Source organism: Anastrepha ludens, chromosome 3, assembly GCF_028408465.1.
Source record: "Anastrepha ludens isolate Willacy chromosome 3, idAnaLude1.1, whole genome shotgun sequence".
Lineage (NCBI taxonomy): Eukaryota > Metazoa > Arthropoda > Insecta > Diptera > Tephritidae > Anastrepha > Anastrepha ludens.
Genome location: NC_071499.1, coordinates 127,218,424 through 127,244,343, shown reverse-complemented (window position 1 = coordinate 127,244,343; position 25,920 = coordinate 127,218,424). Strand labels below are relative to the sequence as shown.

The following is a 25,920-nucleotide window of genomic DNA, read 5'->3' as shown; positions in this document are numbered from 1 at the left end:
TTGAGCTCCTATGATATAAAAAACAAATTATTATTTATGGCTATTACTCGAATTATTATTATGCATACCTGCTTATACTCGATATCTGAAACTGAGTATTCGCTTCTAGCCTCCAACAGTGCATGTGGTAATTTGGCAGCTTCAATTAAGGGATTATGTTTGACGAACAAATACAATAGCTCTGGACAATTCGCCAACTGTTGGTATACAAATTTCATACCTTGTAGTCATCATATAGTCATTGCGGTATAAAAGCGTTGAGACTTAGCAGCTTCTTTGCTATAGATTTACGTCCGCTGGTAAACTTTTCTAACTCATAATCATAAATGAGTTTTTGTAACAGTGACCGGGCCATATTAGTTGCTTTATTGCGATGAGGCAAATTTAAATTATAGAAAAAATCATATAGCAAAGAAAATGTTTGCATATAAACTACTTTTTCTCACCAGCCATTTCATTTTCTTGTGACTACGCTCATGCTTCAGTGGCGCTTTCCTTGGTAATGCGGCGTACCCATATGGGAAGAGGTGATAATCCGAAGCCAGAAAGCAGCTTCAATGCAGCAGTATATAAACCACAACCAGATGAAATTATTGCCAATTCTTGTGGACCTTTGTACGTCTTTTCGATAAGCAGCGAGTCGAACCAGTGCTTTGTATGATTCACCACGGTCTAGCAATGATACAGCCACAATAAAATGTCCTAAAATAAATGATCCATTTGCACCAATAGCTCAGTAAGCACAAATGTAAACATATGTATGAATATAAACATATATGGGAACACAGCTGAGAGTGTCGTACGGGAACACACCTATACCTATCCTTTTGGCCACACTGAATTCATTATTCGTTTTTATTCATTATTTAATTTAATTTAACGCCGTTATTCGATCTAAGAAAGATATGATTCGAGAAGCGTTCTTGCAAACGACAAGACATATAAAATTAGAGTTCCTTTATAAGTTATAAGTTTTTATCTTAACAGTGTTGAATTAAACATCACAAATAAAGTGTTAATATAAAATAAAAAACACATGTGGGGGATCTATTCCCCCACACATACCAATACAAACAAAGCATATCATTTTGACGTAAGCCATATCTATGGCGAAAAATTCAGCTGGGTGAATGCTTTCGCCTTGTTTTATTCTCTGCTGACAGCTACATTATTACATTACATATTGCGAAAGAAAAAAAAAAAACAAATCAACTGATTTACCAACACCACCTTTAATAGATTCGCCTTGAATGTGTGTAAGAAATTTTCAATGCTTATCTCGTTTATTGACATTTTTCTGCCCAATTTACAAATTGCAACAACAAAAATATATTATATAAAGTGAGCATTGACCTTATGGATTGGGTTCCCCATGTGACTTAGACAAACGCTTTTTGATTGGCATAGAACGCTTCTTTGGTCCCGCTTCTGAAAATTTAAAAAAAATTTCACACATTGTTTTATTTTTTGCAAAATCTACTAACCTTCCCCTTCATCTTCTAGTATGGTGCCCAAAGTAGTATTCGGTGAGCTTTTAGGTTCTTTGGAGCGCAACATATACAGCCGTTCACTTCCCACAGAACTGCCAACACTGACCAAATCATCATCGTTCTCCTCCTGATAAGTGAAGTAAAATAATTTATATACAAACAAATTGAAACGTTAAGAAAAAACTGTTAATTCTTCACCTTATCCTTTACCGAGCTGCGCGTCACACGACGCTTTTGTGTGCCAGAAATATTACTTCTGTGCGATGAAATCGATTCGACATCATCGCTGTCGGGCACCGTGGAGCGTGAACTGCGACGCTTCCGGGCACCTTTTGTTGTAGGCGGTGATTTGGATGTTCCACTGTGCAATCCTTCAACTGGTTTAATTTTTCTGAGCACCGCCGACTTCTCCATAATAGCCAGTTGAGTGCGTGTCAAGCGTCGCGCTGATGAGTATAATACCTCCTCCGCACCATTTTCATTTGTGTTCGTCGATTCTTGTGTTTCAAGTTCGTTCTTATCTATTGACGTCATTGCGTCTAGGTTTTCTGCATTGGTACTATGTCTGCGTGTCCTTCGTACAGGAGTTTTTTGTGAACCTGCTTCGCTGGTTGTAATTTCGGATTCAGCAGCAGCATTGCTGCGACGCGTACGTCTGCTGCTCGGTGTAGTTTGGTGCTCCGAGACGTTACTCGTTATTGAAGACCGACGCTTTCGTTTGGACTGTGGGGCCTGTTCACTACCGCTTACAATCGACGAATGCAATTCGCTCTCAGTAGAATTCAGACGCATGCGTGAGCGTGTACGGGTTGATGGCGAATCCAATACTGGCGTATTTTCGTCAACGGGATCGAGCAAAGTTGAACGACGACGCGCGACAATTTTTGTAGCAGGTGGTACCGAAGTGCCGCGGCCAGTGCGCAAGCGCATGTTGAAACTGTCATTTTCATCAACATCATGCGGCATGGATACACCTCGTGAACTCCGTCCCGTACGCGGTGTGCCAAGTAGAGCAATCATTTCTTCACTGGGTTGCGCTGAACTGGCGCGATTACTGTGGCGACTGCTGGTACTCCTTTCTGGCGTGTGTACTGAAGCTTCTTGCTCTTGCTGAGCTGTGGTTTGGGGTGGCATCGAAATACCTCGTATATTGCGCCGTGGTGTAATAATTTCGTCAAATGCTGGGCTCACAGTCAAGTCGACTAGGGGTGGTACAGAAGTGCCTCGGTGACTGTAACGTGTATTCTTGGGGATTGACGAAATAGTTTTGGCTTCGCCTTCTTCTAACAAAGTGTTTAAAGTAGAATATTCGCGATTAAGAGATGCCTTCTCACCAGGAACTGAGATTTGTGACGATCGCAAGGACTTTTCCAGCAATTTGGAATCGTTTTGTGGAGAGTTACGGAGTTCACTTTTACTCTCCCTTTCACTTAATAGGTGAGATTTTGGGCTTTGCGGCTTTTGTGAAGATTCTTCAAGCTCTGCAGTCTTTGATGTACTCTTAACTGTTGACTGTTTTTCTGTAGTGGGATTTTTTCCATTTTCGTCAACTTCCAATAATTCAACCTCACTGAGATCGCATTCGTCCACGTGCAAACTAATTTGATCCTCCTCTTCCGGTTCTTCAATTTTAGTCTTTTCTATATCTTCGCCTTCATTCCCTCGCATACTTATTTGCCCTTCTTCTTGTAAACATTGTTCAGCCTTTTTTGTATCTTCTTTTACTCCCACTCTCAAACTGATTTGTTTTCCCTCTTCTGATTCTTCAATTCTATATTTATTCTTGCCCTCCGGGGATGCAGGAGCAGAAATCGGTCTTTTTTCAGCTCCATCTTTGTTTGCGACAGTTGCTGCGACATCACTACCAATATTTTTATTGACCTTTTTGTGTTCTTCAATTATGTCTTTATCAATTATAGAGTGAGTTGAAACTTTTTCATTTAGCTTCGGTTTCTCAACACCTTGCAGCAATTCCTCTGGTAGTTTTGCGGTAAGGTTCACTGTATGTGTAAGGATTTTCTTCGAAGTGCTAGCCACTACAACATTTATCTCATCGTCGCGTTTCACATACATTTCAACGCTTTCGCTGGTTGTTTCGGCGTCGCAATAAAACACATCACCGCCCAGCTCCACGTAGATTTCTTGCGAGGTTGCATTGTATGCGCTCACTTTCAATTCTTCTATTGTAATTTTGGCGTCATTTTGCATAAACACGCTTTTACTGAAGTATGAACCCGCTTCCTGGTTGTCTTCATCTGACTGTTGATCATCTTCGGACTCCTCAAAAACAACAGTTTCACGCAATACCAACTCTTCATAATCAGCACAGCTTGAAGCGGCCTCTTCAACCGCGATTCTTTCTTCATTTTCTACCGATGCAGAACTGCTGTTTGAATCTTTGCTATCACTCTGGATATCTGTGATATTTTCCTTTTTGCTTTTTTCTTTCTTTGTATGTTGCGTATTCTCACCAGTACTACTCTCCTCAGAATCGTTTTCATTTACTGGTGCATGTACATATGCTTCTCGCTCTTCCCGCAATATATTCGTTCTTAATTTTGACTTTCTAGTCATTTCGCCGGAGCCGGATCTATCGCTACCATCGCTGTGGCTTTCCTCGATGACTTCTATAGACGATGAATCACTGAGATTCCCAGCCGAATTCGCTTTATGCGTATAATGTTCATAGCTTACATCTTCCTCTTCTTCGCCCTCTTCAGATTCGTCATTGTCACTTTCAGAGTCGGAATCAAATTGTTGATGGTCAACATGCATTTGCGGCGACGATGCAGAGGACGATAAGATAATTACGTCACTATCACTCTCGTCGGCTGCAGTTTTGTTTTTAAGCTTTTCCACCACGGCTTCCGGGTTATTAAACAAAGCAACTACATCATTGGAGTCTTCACTTTCGTCAATATCCACATCCGTTGCATGCTGCACGGTTATGCCAAGCGCGTCTGAATACAAGTCAGTCTCAGCCGGGGCGGTTACAGAATCATTACTTTTAGCTTTGAGTTTAGGAACTTGCTGCTCTTTGTTGACGGTGATTTCCTCAATTTCAGGTTCTACATCTTCATCCATATTCATCAACTCATCTGTTTCCATACTTTTCAGGACTGCTGCCTTTTGTTTAGCGCCATCCTCCGCTAGAGTAAATTCGTAAGAACTCATGTCTAGTGTTGTATTGGCGTGCAAATGCTGTACTGTCGTTGGTCGCACAAACTCACTAGCCGTCCTTTTTAACTGAATATAAGCAGTTGTTGGCTTTTCCATGTTGTCAATTTCCTCAGTTCCCGGAAACCTGCTTTCTTCCACACTGAAGCTGCCAACTACTGTACTGCATTCAGAGAGCTTGCCACGTTGTTCTTGTACCGTGGTGTCCTTTAAGTTGAATTTCGACAGAGTGGAGCTTATTTTTGACGATGAACTGTATGGCGCAAAGTCGCTGCTAGCCAAAGACATTACAGATTTTATCTGGAAGCTCGGTTTGCGGCAGTCTACTGCATTAGTTACGGCTGTCGAATACCCCGAGGAAGTAACGCTAGCGTGCCTGCTACTCGACTGTTTTTCTACGCAACTTGGTGATTGCTGATTTTCTTCTTTTTCTTCCTTTCGCTCCTGCATTTGTTTTTCTGGAGTACGACTTTGGCTGCGCTCGGCTGAAAGGCGTGCTAGTGGTTTACGTGGTTGGGGACCACTAAAACGGAATACTTTGGATGTTTTTGATTCGTAGTCTGATGAAGCGAATGTAGCTGTTGTCGATGTAATCGGTGAACGTACACCTTCTATAATCAGTGAATTGTTACGGGAAGAAAGTGGTGAGTAGAAGTCTTCAGCTTCCTCCTCCTCTTCGAGAACCTGAATCCTTTTTGAAGAATCCGGTTCCCCTGATACGACTTGCATCACTACTTTTTGGTTAGCTGGAGAAGAAGTAGCGGAAGGCGGTATTTCGTGTCGCACCTCAATTAGCAGTTCGTCAATGGCTTCATCTTCTGCCAATTCAATGTCCTGCTGAGCTATTTCATTTGGAGTTTCCGTTGTTGCATGAGGCATTTCATCCCTCGCAACGTTTTCGTCAGCTTCATCGATAATAGTTGATGTGGACACTATACGTCGTTTGCCTATATCTGTGTTTATTTTGGCATCGCCATGCTTCAATTTCGCTGGAGAATCTTTCACTATTTCCGTAGCTGGTAATTTGAAGCGTAAATTCTTGCTTTCATCTATCGCCGAATGCAGCTCACGACGCGCACTGTAACCACGTTCGGTTCTCTCTGGTGTATTGCTTGTTTTGAGTATGCTATGTAGCTCCGAAATAGTAGTGGCCGACATACCCACACTACGGCTTTCATCAAGAACATTCAAGCACCGCCGCGGCGTTATCAGTGGTTGCGTCAGAAACTCCGTAGATGCTGCAGGCATTTTTTGTGGTGTCAACTCATTTGTATTTTCTTCCGGTTTGTATGCAGTCTGCATATCAAAACCATGTGCCGTTAACTGACTTGCAGTTTTATTAATTTGCATGAAGTGGCCTAGGTCTTTGATAATTTCCTGACCTAATAAACGACGACGTTTACGTGGCTGTGCGATCGTATTAAGCGCTGTGGACACTTCACCAGTCGCGTCATCTAGTTCCATTTCTCGTTCTGCTAGCGTCCGTTTCTCGGTCAGCCTATAGGGCTGTGGATATGACACACCACTTTGAGCAGATTGCTTCATATGGAGATGGCACGTCTCTACCTGCGGCTTTCGCAAGAATGGCGCATTATTCGCACTCAGCAATGCGCTGGCGGAAGCGACATTACGCTGCCGCTCATCACCCATTTCCCCCCAATAGTAAGTGGCAAAGTGTGCGCTCAGCGCTGAGCTGTGGTAAATGCCACCGAGTAAATTATTTGCATTCTGCTTAATGAGCTGACAACTTAGTGGCACAGGCGAGCGATTGTCTGCCTCCTTCTTCTTAATTTTATTTTTAATACGAAAGTAAACATCTGTCAAACCTTGGGTCACTGGCGCCATCGTAGTATTGAAGGCGGATAACACTAAATTCGGCGTATCGGCACTGTCCACAACAATGCCCTCGTTGCCGTAATTCGTGCGCAAACTCTTCGCACGCGATAGCTCATCCAAATATGAAACGGCTTCAATATATTTGGACTTCTGCAAAAGATAAACGAAGTGCAAGTTTTCGGCACCATGCGTTTTACTGGTGCGTAATATGCGTTGTACCAGCTGGCCCTCCCGCTCACTTAGCGCCAAATCACGTATGACGCCGTATTTACCAGCGCAAAGACAACATTTGAAAAAAAGTTCCAGTAGCGAGTCATCTTGTTTGGAGCGCGAAAAATGGAAGGCTTCGGAAATTAGATCGTTGGCGAGTAGTGTTTTTAGCTTCAGTACGGGAGATATGAGAGTAGAACGCGCTTCAAGTATGCGCAACGCAAAGTCGGCAGCGTTTTGGCTCAGTAGAGATTCAATGAGTAGCTCAAGCATCCATTGGGTGTACGTTTGATTATTGTTGAAGGGCGATATGAATTCATCGACAGCGGGCTAAAGTAATGCATTGTAAATTAACGAAAAATACAGCAAAATTGTGACGCTACCTCTAGTAAGATGCTCTCTAGCTTTTTTTCATTCAATACTTACCATAAATAGTCCATGATCTAGATTCCAAAGCGATTGCACCGTCTTGATCAGAGCAGCAGTTAATTTGAAAACGCTCGGGAATTTTACAAAACTCTCCACAACTTCTTTGTGCGCGTGCTCGTCGATGGTCATATGCAAATCCAAAAAGAAATATAACAAAATTGCACATTTACTTTCAAACTCTACATCCGGCACAAGCATAACACGTAGCATGGCCTCAATAGAAGGCGGAGGATAAAGACCATTGCCTCCGTTTTCCAACCAACATTCACGCAAGACATCACCCTTGCATTCATGAGTAATGAGTGCATCTATGAAGAGTAAGCGACAACTACCAGTTTTTTTTGAGATTAAATTTTCATTGATGCGAGCGAAAAAGGCACGTCTACGCGCATATAAATTTTTCAAATCATCGTAAGGATATTGAATGAAATTAATGTCTTCTTTGGCTTTGGAATGCTCTTTATATGAATTGTGATTGTTACGATTATGCTGCATTTCTGGAAGTAAACCGATGTTAAGAAGCCAAAGCAAAACATCTTGGTACTCGGACGCCATTCTAATCGACTTGTTTTGCGTCTCGAGGTTAAGGAAAACTGGTTAAAACATTTTATTAAGTGGAATGTTAAAAATGTTATATTCATTTCATATCAATTTATTTGCTAACCTTTATCAGGTATATAGCGCTTTCCAGTGGATAGCACCTCACCAAGCAAATCGGCGAGTAGTTTAAGCTGACGTGTTAAGTAACCCAACTCTTTCTGCTCACGCGGATCCAATGGATAGCCGGCATAGTCGAAAAGACCTTTCGAAAGATCATTGCAGCGCGTTTTGATTCCAGTGGCGCGCTTCCATATCCAATCGGTAAGGGTAGAGAGTGAAATACCTGTTGTAACAGTGAAATTGGAGCCCATAAAACTGCCATCTGCCCAGCATTTGGCACAATCACGAAGCAGACTAAAACAATTGTGCTCCAATGCCACACATAAAATCGTTTCATAAATGGCAAGCTGAAAGAAATAAATTTTCAAACTAAATATCGTGAAATATACGATGTGTAATGAAATTAAACAAACATTAAACATTTTTTGGTTAAATGTTTAAACCTAATCACAAATTAATAATTTATATTACCCGAGAGAATGTGGAGTCCACATTCAATTCAGAAAATTGCGGCAATAAGCGCGCGCGCAAAATCTCTCGAAAATACATATCCGGTTCGAGGAAAATGCTCGAGTTACTGGCACGCAGCACATTGATGATTTTATTTTGCGCACCAATCCAGGTGTAGCCAAGCGTGCTATCTTCCAATAAGAGTACGCAATCTACAAAGAAGAATGAAAGTAATATATAAAATAAATACACAGCAATGGTTTCTTATACACAACACACCAAAACTGAGAGAATTCGGATAGAAATGCTCTTCAAAGCGCTGCAACGAATTGAAGTGCGCAATGGTACTAGGATTAAGGAAAGCGCCTAGAGCACATTGGCGCCCACTCAGTACATAACCAGCCAGATAATTGGGACATTTCTGATTCATAAAGCTATTTGGCATTTCCTCTTTGTACCATTGATTCAAATCAAAAATGAGTAGCTTATTCTTCTCTTCAAGTGTGGAATACCAGGTTAGTGCACTCAAACAATATCCATCTTCGTCAGCAAGTGTGGCATTGAGACCACAACTTAAACTAATATTGAAACTGCTATTCTGAATTTTGCTAATTGACTGACAACCAATGGTGACACTCTTGGTCGACTCCAATGGCAGTTGAAGACGTGGTATGCTCGTGAGAAAAGACTGCAAAGGGAATTATAATAAAAAAATATAAAACCAATTGTTTGTTACCTATACATATATGTGTGCACATATGCATGCGTATTTTAGTTACCTCGAAATAGTAAAACCCATCTTCTTCCACCAAGCGCTTTTCATATATAAGCGTATGCAGAACTGCATTCAAATTTTCTCCATTTTCATGCATCGCCCAAACGTAGAGGCAATGGCGGGGATCATCTAAGGGTTCTAGATACGATAACTTCATTACTGGGGCCATTACATACATTGGCTGCGGTATGGCTATGTGAAATATTTGCATTTCAGCCAAATCGTAGAAAGCCAAACGTCCATCTTCGAGGCCAACTGCTAGGCCCAAGGACACGTCGATGGGTAGCAAACATTGAACAGCGCAAGGGGTGTCGATGACTTTGAGGAAAGAGGGAGGTGAAGTTATGAAGAAATAACGATTTAAGAAATAAAAAAAAGATAGATACAGAATTAAAAATGTATAATTATAAGATTATTTATTTTCCGCCAAGATTATTACTTTTGCAGGCTTCTTCAATAATGTATGTATACATATGTATGTATGGTGCATGTATATACAGAATGTTATATAATATTATAGCAACAAAAACTCGATACACCTCAAATATAAAAAACTCATAGCGCATTGTAAGGAATTACAATTTTGGTTTGTGTGATTGAATATGGGTAAAAATACGGAATGCGAGTTTATTATGAAATCTGACCATTATTTCGATAAAGAATTGTAAGCAATTTTCCTAATTTGTTTATGAAGAATTTTATGCTTAATTTATGCTCGGAAATGAAATTTTTGATAAAGTACTAATTTTTAATTAATAAAACTTCAATAATTAATTGCATAAACTATAGAAGATAAAATACATTTAAGAAAATATAAATATGTATATACATATATCCTATATTTTTTATTTGCTGCAAAAACTTTTAAGATCTTGTAAGATAACTGTATGCCTGCTAAAAAGTTTTCAAGAACCAAATTTTTTATGCATAATTTTTACTGCGGAGAAGAACACCACTGCTTCTAATTTTTTTCTTGTGTCAATCAAAGCATACCATAACTGACATTTGGCAAAAGCAACCCTGTAGTTAATTTTTATATTTAAACAGTGTGCTGTCTCAGCATTCACGCTCTACTACCTACTACTATACCAAACGTACTTATGTGCATATTGGTTTGACATATTTAATGAACACAGTAAATCATGATTGATTGCCTCGAATTAAAAAAAAAAAAAACAGTGTCTTTAAACAAAATTATTTACTTAAAAAAAATTTAACTACAAATCTCCTAAATTTAGAAAAAAATAGTTCCAAGCATATTACTACTTTTTAAACTTACTACTTTTTTGACTACATTTTGCAATAAGTACTATACTTTTTACAATGTGACGCATCAAAGCACTGACAGCGGTAAATTGGAGAAAAAAATGAGACTAGTGGCAAAAATTTTGGTTGTGCGTGCAGAGTGTAAAGTATTGCTTTCAATTTTTAAAGAGTTTGAATTAATTTTGGAAGTGCAGACTACTTGAAAATTTGCGCTTCACTTAAGCGTTTACACAAGATAGTGTACAACAAAGGAAAAATACGCAAACGAAAAAAAATTACAAGCCCTACCACAGCGTTGAAAAAAATATATATATGTTTAATTAACAGTGGCGCCTCAGCCAAGAGGGCATCAACTTCAGCTTATATTTTTATAGGGGTGCCTGGTTGCGAGCAACGGCGGTGCGATAGCCCATGTCGGTCGCTACCATCGCCACTTTGTTGTAAATGTGCGTTTGTATGAGTGTTGTTGCTATGCTCTGCGTGTGTGTTTAAAATTTATATTTTCCCTGTGACAAGCCAAATTGCTGGGTACAATTTCTTTCTAAATATTTCTCATTTATATATTCTAACTCAAAGTTATTTTTTAAGCGCTATTCAAAATTACTATAATGCAAATAAAATTGCATTTTTTTTAATCATCGGAAATTCATAGTGTAGCTAAATACCGTTTTTATAAAAAAAGTTTTTTTTTACATACAATTTCTTCTTTATACACTATCAAACGAACTAAAAAATGTTCCTGATTCTGATAAGCGATTTTATTAAACACAATGAAATGATAATAAATAAAATAAAATATAAAGATCCTGTGCAGAATTTTATTTAAAAGTTAAATAAGACTTTAAATAAAACTTTAACTTAATATTATTTCTCTTTTCCGATCTAAGTAAAGAAGATAAATATATGTGTACTATATGCATGTATTACTTTTCAGTATATACATTTTTTTGTATTCAGAAAAATTTCAACAATTACGTCTAAACAAAAATGTAGCGTCGAATTAATTTCATGTTGCCCTTCTTGTAAATAACACAGCAGTTTGACTTGTCCACAAACAATTAAAATGGCAGACAATTTTTAGGCACAATATCTATGTATTCCTTTTATTCAAGTCAGAAGCAGCTGCTTCAAAGAAATTATCAATAGTTTAATAATAAGGATACATATTTGCTAAACCAATACATAATCAGGTTAGATAGAACCGATTACCTGCTAAATTATAAGCAGCATGATGGAACCCGCAGAGTTACACCAACAATACAAAGACTATGAGCAAAAAGTCAATGAAATGCAAAAATTGTTGCCCTGCTTGAGGCAGCGCATTGCGACCGCAACGTTACAAAATGAAAATGTCGAAGAGCTGAGGAAATTAAAGTTACTGCAGCAAGTGTTGTGTGGGCAGCAGGCTGCGGGTGACAGGTATAAACAAGATTAAATGGCAATTGCCAACTGAGAGTACCCTTTAATTGCATTCATTTTTAATGAACTTTGCAGTTGGACACTGAAGGAACTGGACACGTATGCAACAATGCTAAAGGATGCACCCAATGCTACTAATATTGTACATGAAGAGGTAAATGTGGGATTTAAGAAGTTTACTTTATATATGTGTGTATGTACGCATGACTTAAACTTTGGTAGAAAAAATTAACATATTACAAAAACAAGAAAAAACTTAAAACATGAAACAAGAAAAAAAAAAAAAGAATTAAAATATTGTCAAGTACTGTCTCTTTAATAAAATTCAATTAAATTTATATATATTACATATATTTTATATTTAACCCATAGCATTTTCTTTCCAACACGACATTTCTAATTGTTTTTTGTTTTTAATTTTATGCATAGTGCAACACAGCAAGTATATCAGGGAACGATAAGGATATTGATCACATTAAAGAAAATTTGGGAAACCTAGAGACTGCTAAAAATTTTAGTTTGAGTCCAAAAGTCAATGCAGGAGAAAAATATGGACGTGAAACTGTAGAAAATAAACAGCTCCTTCAAGAAAAATATGAAATCGTAAATGAAACGGGTAAGAAAGAAAATGAAAACTTCGAAAGAGCAAGTGAAGAATCTATAACAGCCAGTGAAAGCACAGAAAACGATATTATAAATAAGAAATTGGAGAGTTTGATCAGAGAAACTGAAAATGATGAAAAAGTACTACAATCAAGTTCTGCAACGTCCGACAAACAAGATTTGGAAAACGATGCGGGATCAGAACAAATAGACGATAACTCAAAATTTTCCAAAAATGAAACTAAAGCATCAACAACCCAGAACGAAATTGGCAATAATAAGAAAGTTTATTTAGAAGAAATCGGTCAAAAAACTGATGTGCATTTTAGTCACGTTGGCAAGGAAACTATTAGCAACTTTGAAACCCCAGAAGATACTGAAGAGATGGAATACGAAGGAGTGGAATTAATTAAAATTCCAGAGGGACCTGCCGAAGATGAAATGATTTTGCCTGACTCTGCGGATGAAGCGGAATTCTCAGTAGACAAGAGTGATCGAGAGGAAGAAGAACAGATTGGAGACGAGGAAATGGAAAACCTCGATTGCACTGAAAATAATGAGAATAAAGCTGGTGAGAAATACAGTGAAAACGTTGACGATGGTGAGAGACATTCTGACAACACGAGCCCACTGGAACAAGAGGAAATAACTCAAGGTAGCGATAGTAATGCAAAGGTTATGGAATGCACTAAAGAGTTAAATGAAAATGATACCGAAAATGTATACGATGAAGACGCACATTCGTTACAACCCGAGATTGAGGAAAACAGTGAACCGCATACGGGCAATAACGAAGAAAATTGCTCTATACCAGTTGAGTTCGCTGTGGAAATAGACAGCCGGAGTGGTACTGCGACAGAACTAGAGGAGACGACACATTGTGATGATCCACTTGGCCAGGCGGAGAGCGAACACGCTGCAGAGATAGAAGCGGATAACAGCCAACAAAGTAGTGGGGAAACTGCAGCGACCAGCGTAAACCTAAATACCACTAATACGACTAGAACTACACCATCAGTGATTGCCAAGCCGTTGACCAATGATGATCATGATGATGACGATGTGGAGATTATTGAATCTCGTGATTCACCCATTTGCCTGGATACTGATGAGGAGAACGAAAAAAAAATCGACGACTCGGCTTACGACAGCACAAAAGTGAAAAAGGTAAATAAGGAATCGGCGGCAATTGGCCACCAATTTAACATAACTACTATTAAAACAGCCAAATCCGTCACTGAGACAATTGAACTGCTCGATAGTTCGGACGAAGATGATGTGATTCGCAATAATAAGTCGCGGATAAAGCGTCGTATAAATCGTCAAAATCTGGCGCCAGTTGCCACAAGAACTTTGAATAAGATGCCAGCCCAGCCCACGACGGTGGGTAAGAAGAGAACTCTTCTACCAGCTGTGCAAGCACAAAAACCACTAAAAATAAGTCAAGTCTTATCAGGTGGCGCAATACCGTCAGCCTGTCGCGCATTCATTTCCAAAACGCCGTCGCCGAGTGCAACTGCAGTGAAGACACCACGAAGTGTACTGCTATTTCCGCCGACCAGTTTCAAACCCACACCTCAATCGAACTTTTTGAATGCTGTGAATTTATTACCGGCTACAGTAACAACCGGTGATAATCCGCTTGCATTCTCTGCAACGCTTTCGAACAAAAATATTATTATACCGAATGCTTTCTATGCCAATCGCCGTACAACAGCAAAAGAGGAAGAAAAAGAAACTACTACGTCGGCAACTTCGTCAGCTTCTTTGTCGAAAAACTCTAAATTGCAGTCATTATCCGTGACGCAACAGCAGGAGCGAATCTATCGAGAATGGTTGGATGAATTCATCCAGAATTTCGCTAGTCCCCAGCAGATCGCCTCGCACTCATGTCTGGTCCTAATGCAAAGTGCTCTCAGATATAAGGTGTTTGCGCGCATAAAAGACCTGCGCACTACGCTCAACGTCAATGCGTACACATCAGATGGCACGACAAATGGGCAGCTTACGCGTGAATTATACAACGCATTCTATACGAACGACTGTCGGCTGTCGGTCGAAGGTCTGCGTTTCTGTGCAGGTGTTTGCACACAGATTGGCAACAATGTGACGCTGATGACAGATGCGCATACCGGCCGTATAACAACGCGTACGTGTACCTATGAGGATTTATTGGCTAAATATGGCACTGCCAATGGTGGGGCGACAACAACCGACGATAAGCGAAAGCGGCAAAAGGGCGATGAGGAATATACGCCAGCGAAGTACTACGAAAAAAAGGTAGAAAAGAGTAGTGCAGGTCAGGGAGAACGTCGTAAATCGTTACGGCAGCATCGTACACGTTGTTACGATGAAACCTTTCTCTATGAGCCTGAGGAAGCCGATGACGTCGCAACACCTACAGTCGAACAAGCAGCAGCTGCCGATAAACGTCGCCAGGATGCGCAAATGATGGCATTGGTGCAACGCAAGGCGGAGGAGAAAAGGCTGGAGGCGAAGAGACAACGGCAGCAGCAAGTGAAATCCTTCGAAAGTGCCTACTTAGCAACGTTTGCCAATACATTGCATGGTAAAAATGTGAAAGGATCAACTGCGGCAACGACCAATAGTGGTAAGTTTGTAAGAGAAGGGATTTAAAGTACATTAAAAGTTCAATTTTGATATAATCTTTTTAGAAAGTACAACACAAAACCGAAGTAGGATTTCCACGAATTTTGCCAACAATCACATTGTCATTGATGATGAAGAAGAAGGGAGTCTCGAAGACGATGAGCCTCGTTCGCATCGCATTTACAAAGTAGTGCCGACTCGACTGCTGGCCGCTCCGAAACGTGCAGAAGGTCCTGTTCGCGCAGCGGAGGATGTGTCGGGAGTAAAGCGCGGTCGGCCACGTAAGCAGAGCCTTAAAAAATTTAAACAGCAGCCAAAAACAGTTGAACCAGAGTTAATCACATGCGATAGCACATCGGGCGATTCGACGAACGCTGAAGATGATTTACTTTTTGAGCCGGACAGTAAAGCGCCCAGGAACATAAACATTAACTGGCATGCGGGTAGCAGTGACTGGTGCAAGATTTGTAACAAGCGCATTCCACGCACCGTCTCCCACTACGTCAACGAACATCCGGATTGCGAGGTGTATACTTCACGTATACAGAAGGATGTTTTAGCACGGGTGCGCAACCAAGGTGGTCAATTGTTGGAGATGCGTCCATATCTCAACGGGCAGGAGCAATATGCAGCGGAATGTGTGTTTTGCAGTAAGACGTGCTGTTTTAAGCTCCCCTACTGGTATCAACATTACTCGATGCACACGGGAGAATATGCCTTTCGTTGCAGTGGTTGTAACATTCGCAAAACCACGCGATCGGCTATGATGGGCCATATTCATTTACCGTGCCGCAAGCGTGGCCAGTTAGTGGAAGATTACACATACAATGCACGCGCTAAGCAGATTGAAATGCACATCTGCACACTCTGCAATTATATGCAGCTGAATCGACCTAATGTGTTAAAACATTTGCGAACGCAGCATGGTGTAGTAAAGATTAAGACAAAGCATATCGAAAGTATTATCCTATTACGAATGCCAGAGCCAGAAATGAATAAAACGCGCGAGGAAATGACCGAGTTTATGGATTTGAGTAGTGGTGGCGATGAGAGCAGCAGCCACATGGCCATGACTTTTAACTATGACAATTTTGACGAAGCGTGTCTGGATAGCATGTGGGACGATGGTGATCCTACTGATGACTTATCCTACATGATATGTGGTATGCTGGATGTGGAAATGAGGAATGATGACGAGTAAACGCTATTTAGAGCACTTGCATTTGGTGGCGTTGTTGATGCGTTGTCATCTCGGTGAATTTTTTATTTAATGCTTTTCGCATTTTGTTTAAAGCCATGAAACTAAAATCTTTTTATTTTAATACCCATGTGGAATTTTTTTTATATATATACCATATATCTAACTTAGTTTTTATGTTTAATTATAATGTTGAAAATTATAAGAAACAAATACAGTTAAAAGAGATAAATCTAACGTTCTTAGGTTGACCTATGGGAAGTTTTCTGTTGGTAATAGTCTGAAGTATTAGTGCTTAAAATAAAAGCAAAACAAAATATCTTTTATTTAAGTTGAAAAGCTTAACGTATGGAACTTATCTTAATTACAAGGAAAAATAAATTCAAAACTGAAATATCGATTTCAATAAAACTTATAAGGGAATTTTTCTTTTGCAACCTAATTTAGAAAAAAAATCGAACCGCCGAATTTAATATACGATATGCAATACTGTATCTTTTAATAGCTTCATTAGAATTTAACTCGATTATTTTCTAAATTTTTAAGGCATCAAACAACTAAAAGCTATTACACTGATTCATAAGTAGACAAGACAGCAGGATAGAAAGAACAGCCCAAATAATTTATGTCTACTCACCTTCTACTTGTAATCCAAAGTGGGCGTCATCCTGTCGGGTTTGTCGGAATGTTCGATGTATCTCAGCGAGTGGTAAATTATAGTCCGCAATCTTACACACTGTTATCGTATCAGTTAGCTGCCCAACTGGTGCACCCATGCGTTCACCGCACGCGCTCAATAACTTTTTTATATTTAAGTCCAGAAGTAAAATAACACCTTCTTCGCTGCCCACTGATAAACAGCCATCGAAATTTTGTAACAATGAACGCCGGCAACAATTTCCACTCACAAATGCTGCTGCCGTAATATGTAATGACAACTCAATACAACTCAATACTCGACCATGTTCTATAGAATAGATTGCTACAAAACTGCAACCACCTCCTGCGGCGCGAAAGCATTCCAAACATATGGCTAAAAGAACCGTTTCAGTGTTTTCCGGAAATAGTTCTTCTACACAGCGTATGCAACAGTTGTCATACCCGAGAATTTCCGTAAATTCGTAAGTCGCAATAGTTTGTCCTGTACGTAAGGCAGTGATATCCAATGCATTACCGCTAGCTAACCAACTCCACGCACCGCGTTTTATGATTCCCCCTAATTGTTGAGGCACTATAGTTGTAGCAAATTTGGAGGTTAAACAGTGCTATTAGGAAGATGACTCGTATGCAAATATTTACCAGCACAATCTTCATCAGCTGCTGCTGCCGCAATATCTCTTTGTTGAAAATGTTTTTGATGCTGATGCTGAGAAGCATCCGGCTGAAGTGCTCTCGAGGGGAACTTCACCGTGCGCTCACCATCTACTGCAATCTCGTACCACTCCATATCAAACTACTTCCAAATTTCACAGTTTCACTCAATAAAAATTACGTTTATTTCTTCAAAATCTTCCACGTTCAATTGAAATTTGTTAAAAAATTATATTAATTTCGCGCGGACTTCGTATACGGAAGATTTTTTTGCTCCTATTTTAGATTCCTTGCCGACTGAGTATGTTCAGTGATTGCTAACAATTTTATTGACAACTGCGATTGGCGCTTCAAAACACTTTTTCAAACACTTTTTCAGATACAGGGTTGCGTAGGACCGTGTAGAGAGTGTAAAGAATAATGTAAATAACTTGCTGAATTTTTAAACCGGAAATATTTAATAATAATATCTTAAAAAGTATAAAAGTATAAAGTCAATACTATTCCTAATTTCTATTAAAGACACAAATTTCACACTCAGAGATTTTCGTTTGTTTTCATCATGGTCTCGAGTTTACTACAAAGTGTTTTGATGTCATTCGTCAAGAATACGAGTTGTGTGTGTGTCAAAGAGGAGTAGTCCTTTATTGACATTTCAAACCCTGTATTGCACAAGGTGAGACGGGTTTGCTGTGAGCTGTGTGCTTTGCTGTGTAAAATCGCAACAAATTAACTTTAGCACATTTTTTGAAGTCTGATTTATAAGAAAATTACTTAAGATAAATTTTGCATAAAAGAAGACATACAACTAAATCGCCCGTTGAAACATAAACCCCAACACATGAAAAAACAATATCGGCCGGCGAAGAAGAAAAATAAAAAAAACGAATAGCAAAGAAATAAGAATTCTGTGTAGAAGGAGGATACGAAAGTTGGACATCGGAAACCGCATACACCAGGCATTTCTACAGAGTTTAGAAGAAAAAATAAAATTTTTCAAACTTTTTGTGTGTGGGCTCATAGGATACGTGTCATATTGGTGAGTATTTATGAAATTCAACAATGCAGTTTGAGGTAACGACAATTTAGCGATAACACATACTCATAGGTCGGCCGAAGACAAAAAATTGATAATTGCAAGTGGCGGACCACCGGCATTAAGATGACACAAAGTGGAAATGTAGCCGCGCTCGGAGAAGAGCTTTCACAGGCAATTGAATTAATTATGCGTCCAGATACAGCCCAGCAGTCGCGCATGGAAGCCTACATGGCTTGCGAACGATTTAAGGAGGAATCACCGTTATGTGCACAAGTTGGCCTTTACTTAGCCAGCGGTCAACAATTCGGCCAAAATGTCAAGCATTTTGGCTTACAACTAATGGAATACACAATTAAATTTAAATGGAATAGTATTTCACATGAGGAAAAGCTTTTCATAAAAGAAAACGCTATGAAACTTATTCATTTTGGTGTTGGTCCGGCCGAAGATGCAAGCTTGGCACACCTAAAGGACGCTTTATCGCGCATAATTGTGGAAATGATCAAACGCGAATGGCCACAGCAGTGGACGACTTTGCTATCTGAGTTATCTGAAGCTTGCAATAAAGGCGAACCACAGACGGAGCTGGTGCTATTGGTTTTTCTACGCCTCGTCGAGGATGTGGCATTGCTTCAGACCATAGAATCAAACCAGCGACGCAAGGACATGTATCAGGCGCTTAACAACAATATGAACGACATATTTGAATTTTTCCAACGACTTATCGAGCTGCATGTTACATCCTTTCGTGAGGCCACTGCGCACGGAAACTTTCAGAAAGCGAATGCACACGGCCGCGTTGTAGAAGTGGTGTTATTAACACTAACTGGATTCGTGGAATGGGTATCAATGAACCACATCACCTCCAATAACTGCAAGTTGCTACAAATTCTTTGCATTTTGTTGAACGACAAAGCATTCCAATGCAACGCAGCTGAGTGTCTCTCACAGATTACCAATCGAAAGGGCCAGGTGAAGGAGCGTAAACCGTTGCTGATGTTGTTCGGCGAAGATCCGATGCGTTATATCTTTACGGCCAGCCAAATGTTGCCAGATGCAGCCGTCGCTGGCGCCTTAGAGCAAAACCATAATTTTCTTAAGAAGCTTCTGAATATGCTGAGCGGTTTGGGTCAACAAATCGTAATACTATGGGGTAAAGAAGATGGCAGCATACAGCGGCCACAGCACTTTGAAATATTTCTAGAATGTTTACTTCTGCTCGCACGCCACCCCTCGTTGACGGTGGCGCATGATGCATCGCTAATCTGGAATATGCTACTCAAACATGATGGCATTTCCAAGGATGCAACTGTGGTCCCATACATTCCGAAACTGATACACGTTATCGCGCCGCGCATCATTAAAACCCAGTATCCCAGCACGCGCTCATTACCCACCTCAGTGTCGACGGCCGCATATATCTGCTTAGAATACGACAGTGAGGAGGAATTTGCGGTGTTCTACTACCGCTGCCGCACTGATTTTTTGGAGGTATTTCGCCAGTCAACCCTCGTTCAGCCTATCGTTACGTTCACGTATTGCGAACAGTGGCTCAACGCTCGTCTGGCCAAAGCACATACCGAACGCGATAATGTTAATTGTTCTGTACATGATCCCGTTTATATGGAATGGGAAGCTTTGGTTTGCGTTATCGATGGAGTTCTTAGTCGTATACTCTTGGTGTCAGAACGGCCATCGGTGCAATCAGGACTGCGTTTGCTGGAAGAGTGCTTGAAAATTGAGACTAGTAATCCGCTCTTACTCTCCATATTGTTGTCCTGCATTTCGGCTCTTTTTGTGTTCCTCAGTATGTCTTCATGTCAGATAACACCGAATAATTGCGTAGCTATGAGCGGCGTAGCATTGCTGCCACGAGTGTTGGAGCGTATTTTCGAAGCACTTGTATTTCGGGATCCCACCGAGCCAAGCACTTTAACAACGCGCGCACAAGCCACAAAAAATTTGCGTCGTCACGCCGCTTCCCTCATGGTTAAACTGGGTCATAAGTATCCACTGTTACTGCTACCAGTTTTCGATCAGATTGACACACATGTGAAGGTCCTGCTCGATGATCCGCGGCATGCATTAGGCAAAATGGAACGCACTACACTACAGGAGGCTCTAATGTTAATATCGAATCATTTTTGTGATTATGAACGGCAGACTGCTTTCATTGCAAACATTATGAAGAGCACGCTTGGGCATTGGTCTACTTTTGTGGAGGTGTTCAAATCGGCATATACCTTTATACAGTTCGTGGGGCTCGATAAACCGGCGGTAACTGCATTTCAATCAGATCCACTCTGCATAAATCGTGGTATTTTGTTGGACTCACTAAACGTGGTGCTAGCTGTTATTAAACGTTGCACATGGCCTGATGATCCGGATCGTGCATCCCGCGGCGGATTCGTTGTAGGCTTCACCGAGCTCGGCAACCCCATTTGCCGCAATCCAGCCACACCACATATAATTCCCCTGCTGCCACATATACTTGCATTAATGCGCGTGCTCAACGAGCTCTACCGCCCTCAAGCGAAGGCTTTGCTCTCAGAGGATTTTCGTAATGTATACACCATGTTAGAGCACGAGAAAAAGACTTTGCTGGGCGTGTGCACACCACCAGCTGACCCACTTGACCCAACTGTCAAAACGGTGACAAGTACTGTGGACCGCATGCAGCAGTTCATGTCATTGTTATACGAAGGCTGCTACCACATGATGGGCTCTGCGGGACCAACTCTAGGACGCGATCTCTATCAGTTGCAAGGTATTTCTGACGCGTTAATCAATACCGTTTTCGCTTCACTAGAAGATGTACCAGATTATCGACTGCGCCCCATCGTGCGTGTTTTCTTCAAACCGTTTGTATATTCTTGCCCGCCCGCCTTCTACGATACGGTACTGGTGCCGATATTTGCACACTTTGCTCCTTTCATGTGCTATCATCTGGTTCAACGTTGGACATATATATCGTCGTTATATGAATCGGGTCAGTTGAACGAGGAGTCGAATGATACGCAAGAGGTGCTGGAGGATATGCTGAACCGTTCTTTAACGCGAGAATATCTGGACGTGTTAAAAATAGCGCTAGTCGGTTTTGGCACTGACAATGTGCATGCTGCTGCAAATGTAACCGACGTTGCTATGGAGCCAGAAGAGCACTCCATGGATGGCACAACACATTCTCGTGCAGCGCAATCGGCACTGCTATCAGATATCATCAGTGACTTGGGTGCGAAACTGTTACGCAATGATGCGACCGGAAGTCATATACTAATGACACTGATGGCTGCGCTCTCTTGGCAAGATAGCGCCTGCAGCATGAAGGCGGTTAATGTAGTGGCGCCGGTGATGCGTTTCCTGGCCACAAACGAGATACAGTTAATGGACCAACACAAAGCAATGACCGCGTTCCATGCGGTTTTGCAAGGCCTCCAGGTGCACGGTATGCATGAAGCCAATCAGGCTGGACTCATAACGCTCGGTGTGCAATTCTACGAGCTGCTGCGTCCCAAATTTCCTATACTTAGCGATGTGCTACGAAATATACCAAATGTCAGTGGAGCTGATGTACATAAATTTGATGAGAAAGTGAGCGTAGCGCCCTTGAAGGGCAATAAAGTGGACAAAGCTAAGAAAGATATATTTAAGAAGATGACCGCACGCTTGGTGGGACGCAGTGTAAATCAGATGTTCTGCCGCCAAATCGAAATTCTCAATTTGCCGCCAATGCAGGCGCACGCACCTAAACCCCATACGGATATTGTTGGTATTACAGAAAATGCGGGATTGACGCAGCTATTCCGCACGGAAAAGTGACCAGTAAAAAAAGCAGGGCATGCAACTGTAGAAAAATGTGAGTAATTTCAATTAAGATTGGTAGATTTATTTTTAAAAAGTTTTAAAGATTTAAGCACTTATGCATGTACTTTTTGAAGGTCTTACTAATACTTTACATTTTCCAGCTTGAATTTTATTAAACACTTCTCCCGCTCTGTTACTGCGCCACAAATAGGGTTTTCGTTGATGAGTTCGTATTTGCAGCTTGCATATAAGGGAAAGGAACATTATGCAGTTCAAACTACTACATACATATTTACTTATTAATGGAGGAAACGGCCGTTCGGCAATATGTATGCCCACTTTTCCATCAACTGTACTACGAAAAGGAGAACGAAATTATTTAGCTACATCCATATGAAATAATTTATTAATTATAAAAATATTATATATGCGTATATAAATCCTATGTTAATTTTGAGCTTTCAAATAATTTCTATTTACGAAAATTGGCATTGTTTTTATGAATATTTTAAAATATTATGTAAGACTTTAGAAATTTTTATTAAGATATTATAAAAGAAGTGAAGTACGAACGAAATAAACAAATTGAGTTTAAGCCGAGTGAAGCTTGAATAGTACATACAAAAATATGTGGTTGTTAAATATGGCAGAGGTGGTAAATTTGTCACTTTGCATTGGAAAACAAGTGGCATAATTCGGAAGTAAAACAATGGGTCGTATTTTTCTTTTTGATCGAATTAAAATATACAATTTTCGATTCGCACGAAAACACGAATAGGGTGCAATATAACTTTCAGATTTCAGATTCAGGATAAATTTGTTTCAAGCAGCAAATATATTCATATCTTGTGAAGACATAAGCTTTATGTTTTAAGTGGCCGGAACAACCCGGATTTATATCCGGCTAATGACCATAACTCGAGTAGCATTGCTCGTACATGTATGGGGAAACATCAATAATTAGGTGTCGTCAAGGCGCATTTATTGAAGGTGGTGGCACTAGACCAACAACAATGTTTTGTACGTTTAATTGTCACGGCAAAGTTGAAAACAAAAGCGCGTAAAGGTCCAAATAAAGAGTTCTGTAAGTCAAATTCATTTACTTTATTTAGTAAAAAAGTTATTCAAAAACAAAAATGGATAATTAATTTTGCGCCACTGCCACTTTGTATTTCTTATGTTTGCACGCCCAGTAAATAAAGAGAGACTGAATCAACTGTACTAAATGACGAAAAGGTATATAGGAATATATTACCAAACTACAACGGTGGTGGCCTAGCGTTCATAGTACACCATTCAGTGCAGTATCGTCTTATTGATGAAGGCATCGACCGCAGGGACAGCACCTTAGAACGTCAAGGTATATCTGTCCGGTCAGGCGATGCCGAGCTCGAAATTTACAACATTTACATACCCCCTGTCACCTGCTGGCCGGCAGGATATCTCCCCGATATTGGTGCGCTCATCAGGGGAGAAAACCGATTGGTAGTAGGTGACTTTAACGCGCATCACGATCTTTGGCATTCAAGCCTGCCAAATGATCGTAGGGGACAGCTATTGGCAGAGCAGATAGACGATTCGACGTTCAGCACTGTAAACGACGACGCCCCCACTAGGGTAGTGGGCAATTGTAGCAGCTCGCCTGATATAACAATTGCTAGTGCTGGACTGATAAATAGCATAACCTGGCGACCTATGCTATCGCTTGCATCAGACCACTTGCCCATTATCATCTCGATCGAGAGACCCGCCGATTTTGTTTCCGCGGATCACCGGTCATACATCAACTTCAACAAAGCTGATTGGACCAGATTCGCGGAATTTACTGAGAACATCCATTGGCCCCGACTGACTAAACATGCTGATGCTGAAAAAGCTGGGTCCATTGGGAGTAGAATATCTCACAAAGGTCTTCAACCTGTCCATGGCCACTCTCATTATTCCTGATAAGTGGAAATTAGGGAGAGTGGTCCCACTGCTGAAGCCTGGGAAACCCGCCAACCAAGGGGAGTCTTATCGTCCGATAACTCTCCTTTCCCCAGTAGTGAAGACACTTGAAGCCCTTCTACTCCCACTCCTCACACAACACCTGACTCCAGCCCCACACCAGCATGGTTTCCGTAGAGTGCACAGTACCACCACGGCACTCACCGTCATAAACACCCAGGTAAACCGCGGACTAAACCAAAACCGCCCCTGCGAGAGGACTGTCCTAGTAGCGTTGGACCTACAAAAGGCTTTCGACACAGTCAGCCACGCCACGCTACTAGATGACATTTTACAGTCGACACTCCCGCCAGGGCTGAAGAGGTGGACCGCGAACTACCTGAGTGGTCGTCACTCGTCGGTAGTATTTCGAGACCAAACTTCAAAACAGAGAAAAATAAAGCAAGGAGTACCGCAGGGTGGTGTCCTTTCACCCTTAATTTTCAATTTCTATATTTCGAAACTCCCCTAGCCACCAGAGGGAGTCTCACTGGTCTCATATGCCGACGACTGCACGATAATGGCGTCGGGCAATGACATTGATGGCCTATGCTCAAAAGTAAACGACTACCTCGCCCGCCTTTCTCGCTTCTTCACTGCGAGAAACTTAAAACTTTCTCCCACTAAATCCACGGCGACCCTTTTTACCACCTGGACAAAGGAGGTCAAGCTGCCACTTCAGGTACACGTCGACGACACCCCAATACCGACGATAAACAACCCCAGAATTTTGGGAGTCACCTTTGGCAGCTTGCTCTCCTTCTCGGCGCACACAACCGCTATTGCAACGAGAGTACAGAATCGCAACAAGGTCCTCAAGTCGCTTGCCGGCAGCACTTGGGGCAAAGACAAAGAAATGTTGCTGTCGACTTTCAAAGCAATAGGCCGACCGGTTCTGAACTATGCCGCGCCTGTCTGGTCGCCTGGAACCAGTGATACTGCCAGAATACTGCCATCAGGACCGCGGCAGGATGTCTCCTGATGTCCCCTATCCAACACTTGCACGACGAGGCGCACATGCTCCCGGTTAAGGAGCATAACAAAATGCTCGGCAAGCAGTTTCTGCTTGGGTGTCACCGCAGGCCTCACCCATGCAGACACCTGCTCGAGCCTGAGCCACCTCCCAGGCACATCAGGAGACACCTCCTCAATTACGTGGACGAGATCCAGGACAAAACGGACAGACCACTCCAGGATCAGACAGTATACAGACAGGCAATTAACGACATTCATCGGAAGACCCTTACCACCTTCCTAAGCTCCCGACCCCCGAATGCCGTTATCGGAGTCCAACCACCACCTATCGCAGACGAAGAGCTCCAGCTTCCTCGAGAGTCCCGCGTAATCTTGGCACAATTACGTTCTGGATATTGTAGCAGGTTAAACTCCTACCTATCCAGAATCGACCCCGACATACTAAACATATGTCCAGCATGTGAAGGTACCCCGCACGACACTAACCACCTCTTCACATGCCCCATCAAACCCACTCATCTAACACCTCTCTCCCTCTGAACCCAACCCGTCGAAACTGCCAGTTTCCTGGGCCTACCGTTAGATGAGCTAGACGAAGACGACGGGTAATTACACTACACTGACAGGGCGAAGATACTGCTACAACAACAACAACAACATATTACCAAACTCAGCAGGGGCT

General features: G+C 41.3%; 3 protein-coding genes across 9 annotated transcripts; 2 read left to right on the top strand and 1 right to left on the bottom strand.

The window, feature by feature from the left end:
* Nucleotides 1–1,253: 1,253 nt before the first annotated feature.
* Nucleotides 1,254–17,759, bottom strand: LOC128859141 (protein ELYS homolog). The gene is made up of 10 exons (XM_054095892.1): nt 17,423–17,759; nt 16,761–17,354; nt 9,032–9,345; nt 8,532–8,940; nt 8,274–8,464; nt 7,807–8,149; nt 7,140–7,735; nt 1,689–7,043; nt 1,485–1,617; nt 1,254–1,428 (listed from the first exon to the last, which is right to left on the bottom strand). The coding sequence occupies exons 1-10, from the start codon at nt 17,568–17,570 to the stop codon at nt 1,355–1,357; spliced, it is 8,157 nt and encodes a 2,718-aa protein (XP_053951867.1). The 5' UTR covers nt 17,571–17,759; the 3' UTR covers nt 1,254–1,354.
* LOC128859142 (uncharacterized) lies at nt 10,379–16,534 on the top strand. 5 transcript variants are annotated; one of them, XM_054095897.1, is made up of 5 exons: nt 10,379–10,739; nt 11,489–11,712; nt 11,788–11,866; nt 12,142–14,926; nt 14,991–16,534. In XM_054095897.1, the coding sequence occupies exons 2-5, from the start codon at nt 11,522–11,524 to the stop codon at nt 16,124–16,126; spliced, it is 4,191 nt and encodes a 1,396-aa protein (XP_053951872.1). In that variant the 5' UTR covers nt 10,379–10,739; nt 11,489–11,521; the 3' UTR covers nt 16,127–16,534. The 5 variants fall into 5 exon arrangements, with proteins under 5 accessions (XP_053951872.1, XP_053951868.1, XP_053951870.1 ...); XM_054095893.1 differs by having other exon boundaries at nt 11,484–11,712; XM_054095895.1 differs by having other exon boundaries at nt 11,410–11,712.
* A 217-nt stretch (nt 17,760–17,976) lies between the features above and the next one.
* LOC128859143 (exportin-5) lies at nt 17,977–22,893 on the top strand. Of its 3 annotated transcripts, none has more exons than XM_054095898.1 (3): nt 17,977–18,473; nt 18,543–22,329; nt 22,439–22,893. In XM_054095898.1, exon 2 carries the CDS (start codon nt 18,597–18,599, stop codon nt 22,290–22,292), a length of 3,696 nt encoding a protein of 1,231 aa, XP_053951873.1. In that variant the 5' UTR covers nt 17,977–18,473; nt 18,543–18,596; the 3' UTR covers nt 22,293–22,329; nt 22,439–22,893. The 3 variants fall into 3 exon arrangements, with proteins under 3 accessions (XP_053951873.1, XP_053951875.1, XP_053951874.1); XM_054095900.1 differs by having other exon boundaries at nt 18,535–22,329; XM_054095899.1 differs by having other exon boundaries at nt 18,524–22,329.
* Nucleotides 22,894–25,920: the final 3,027 nt, after the last annotated feature.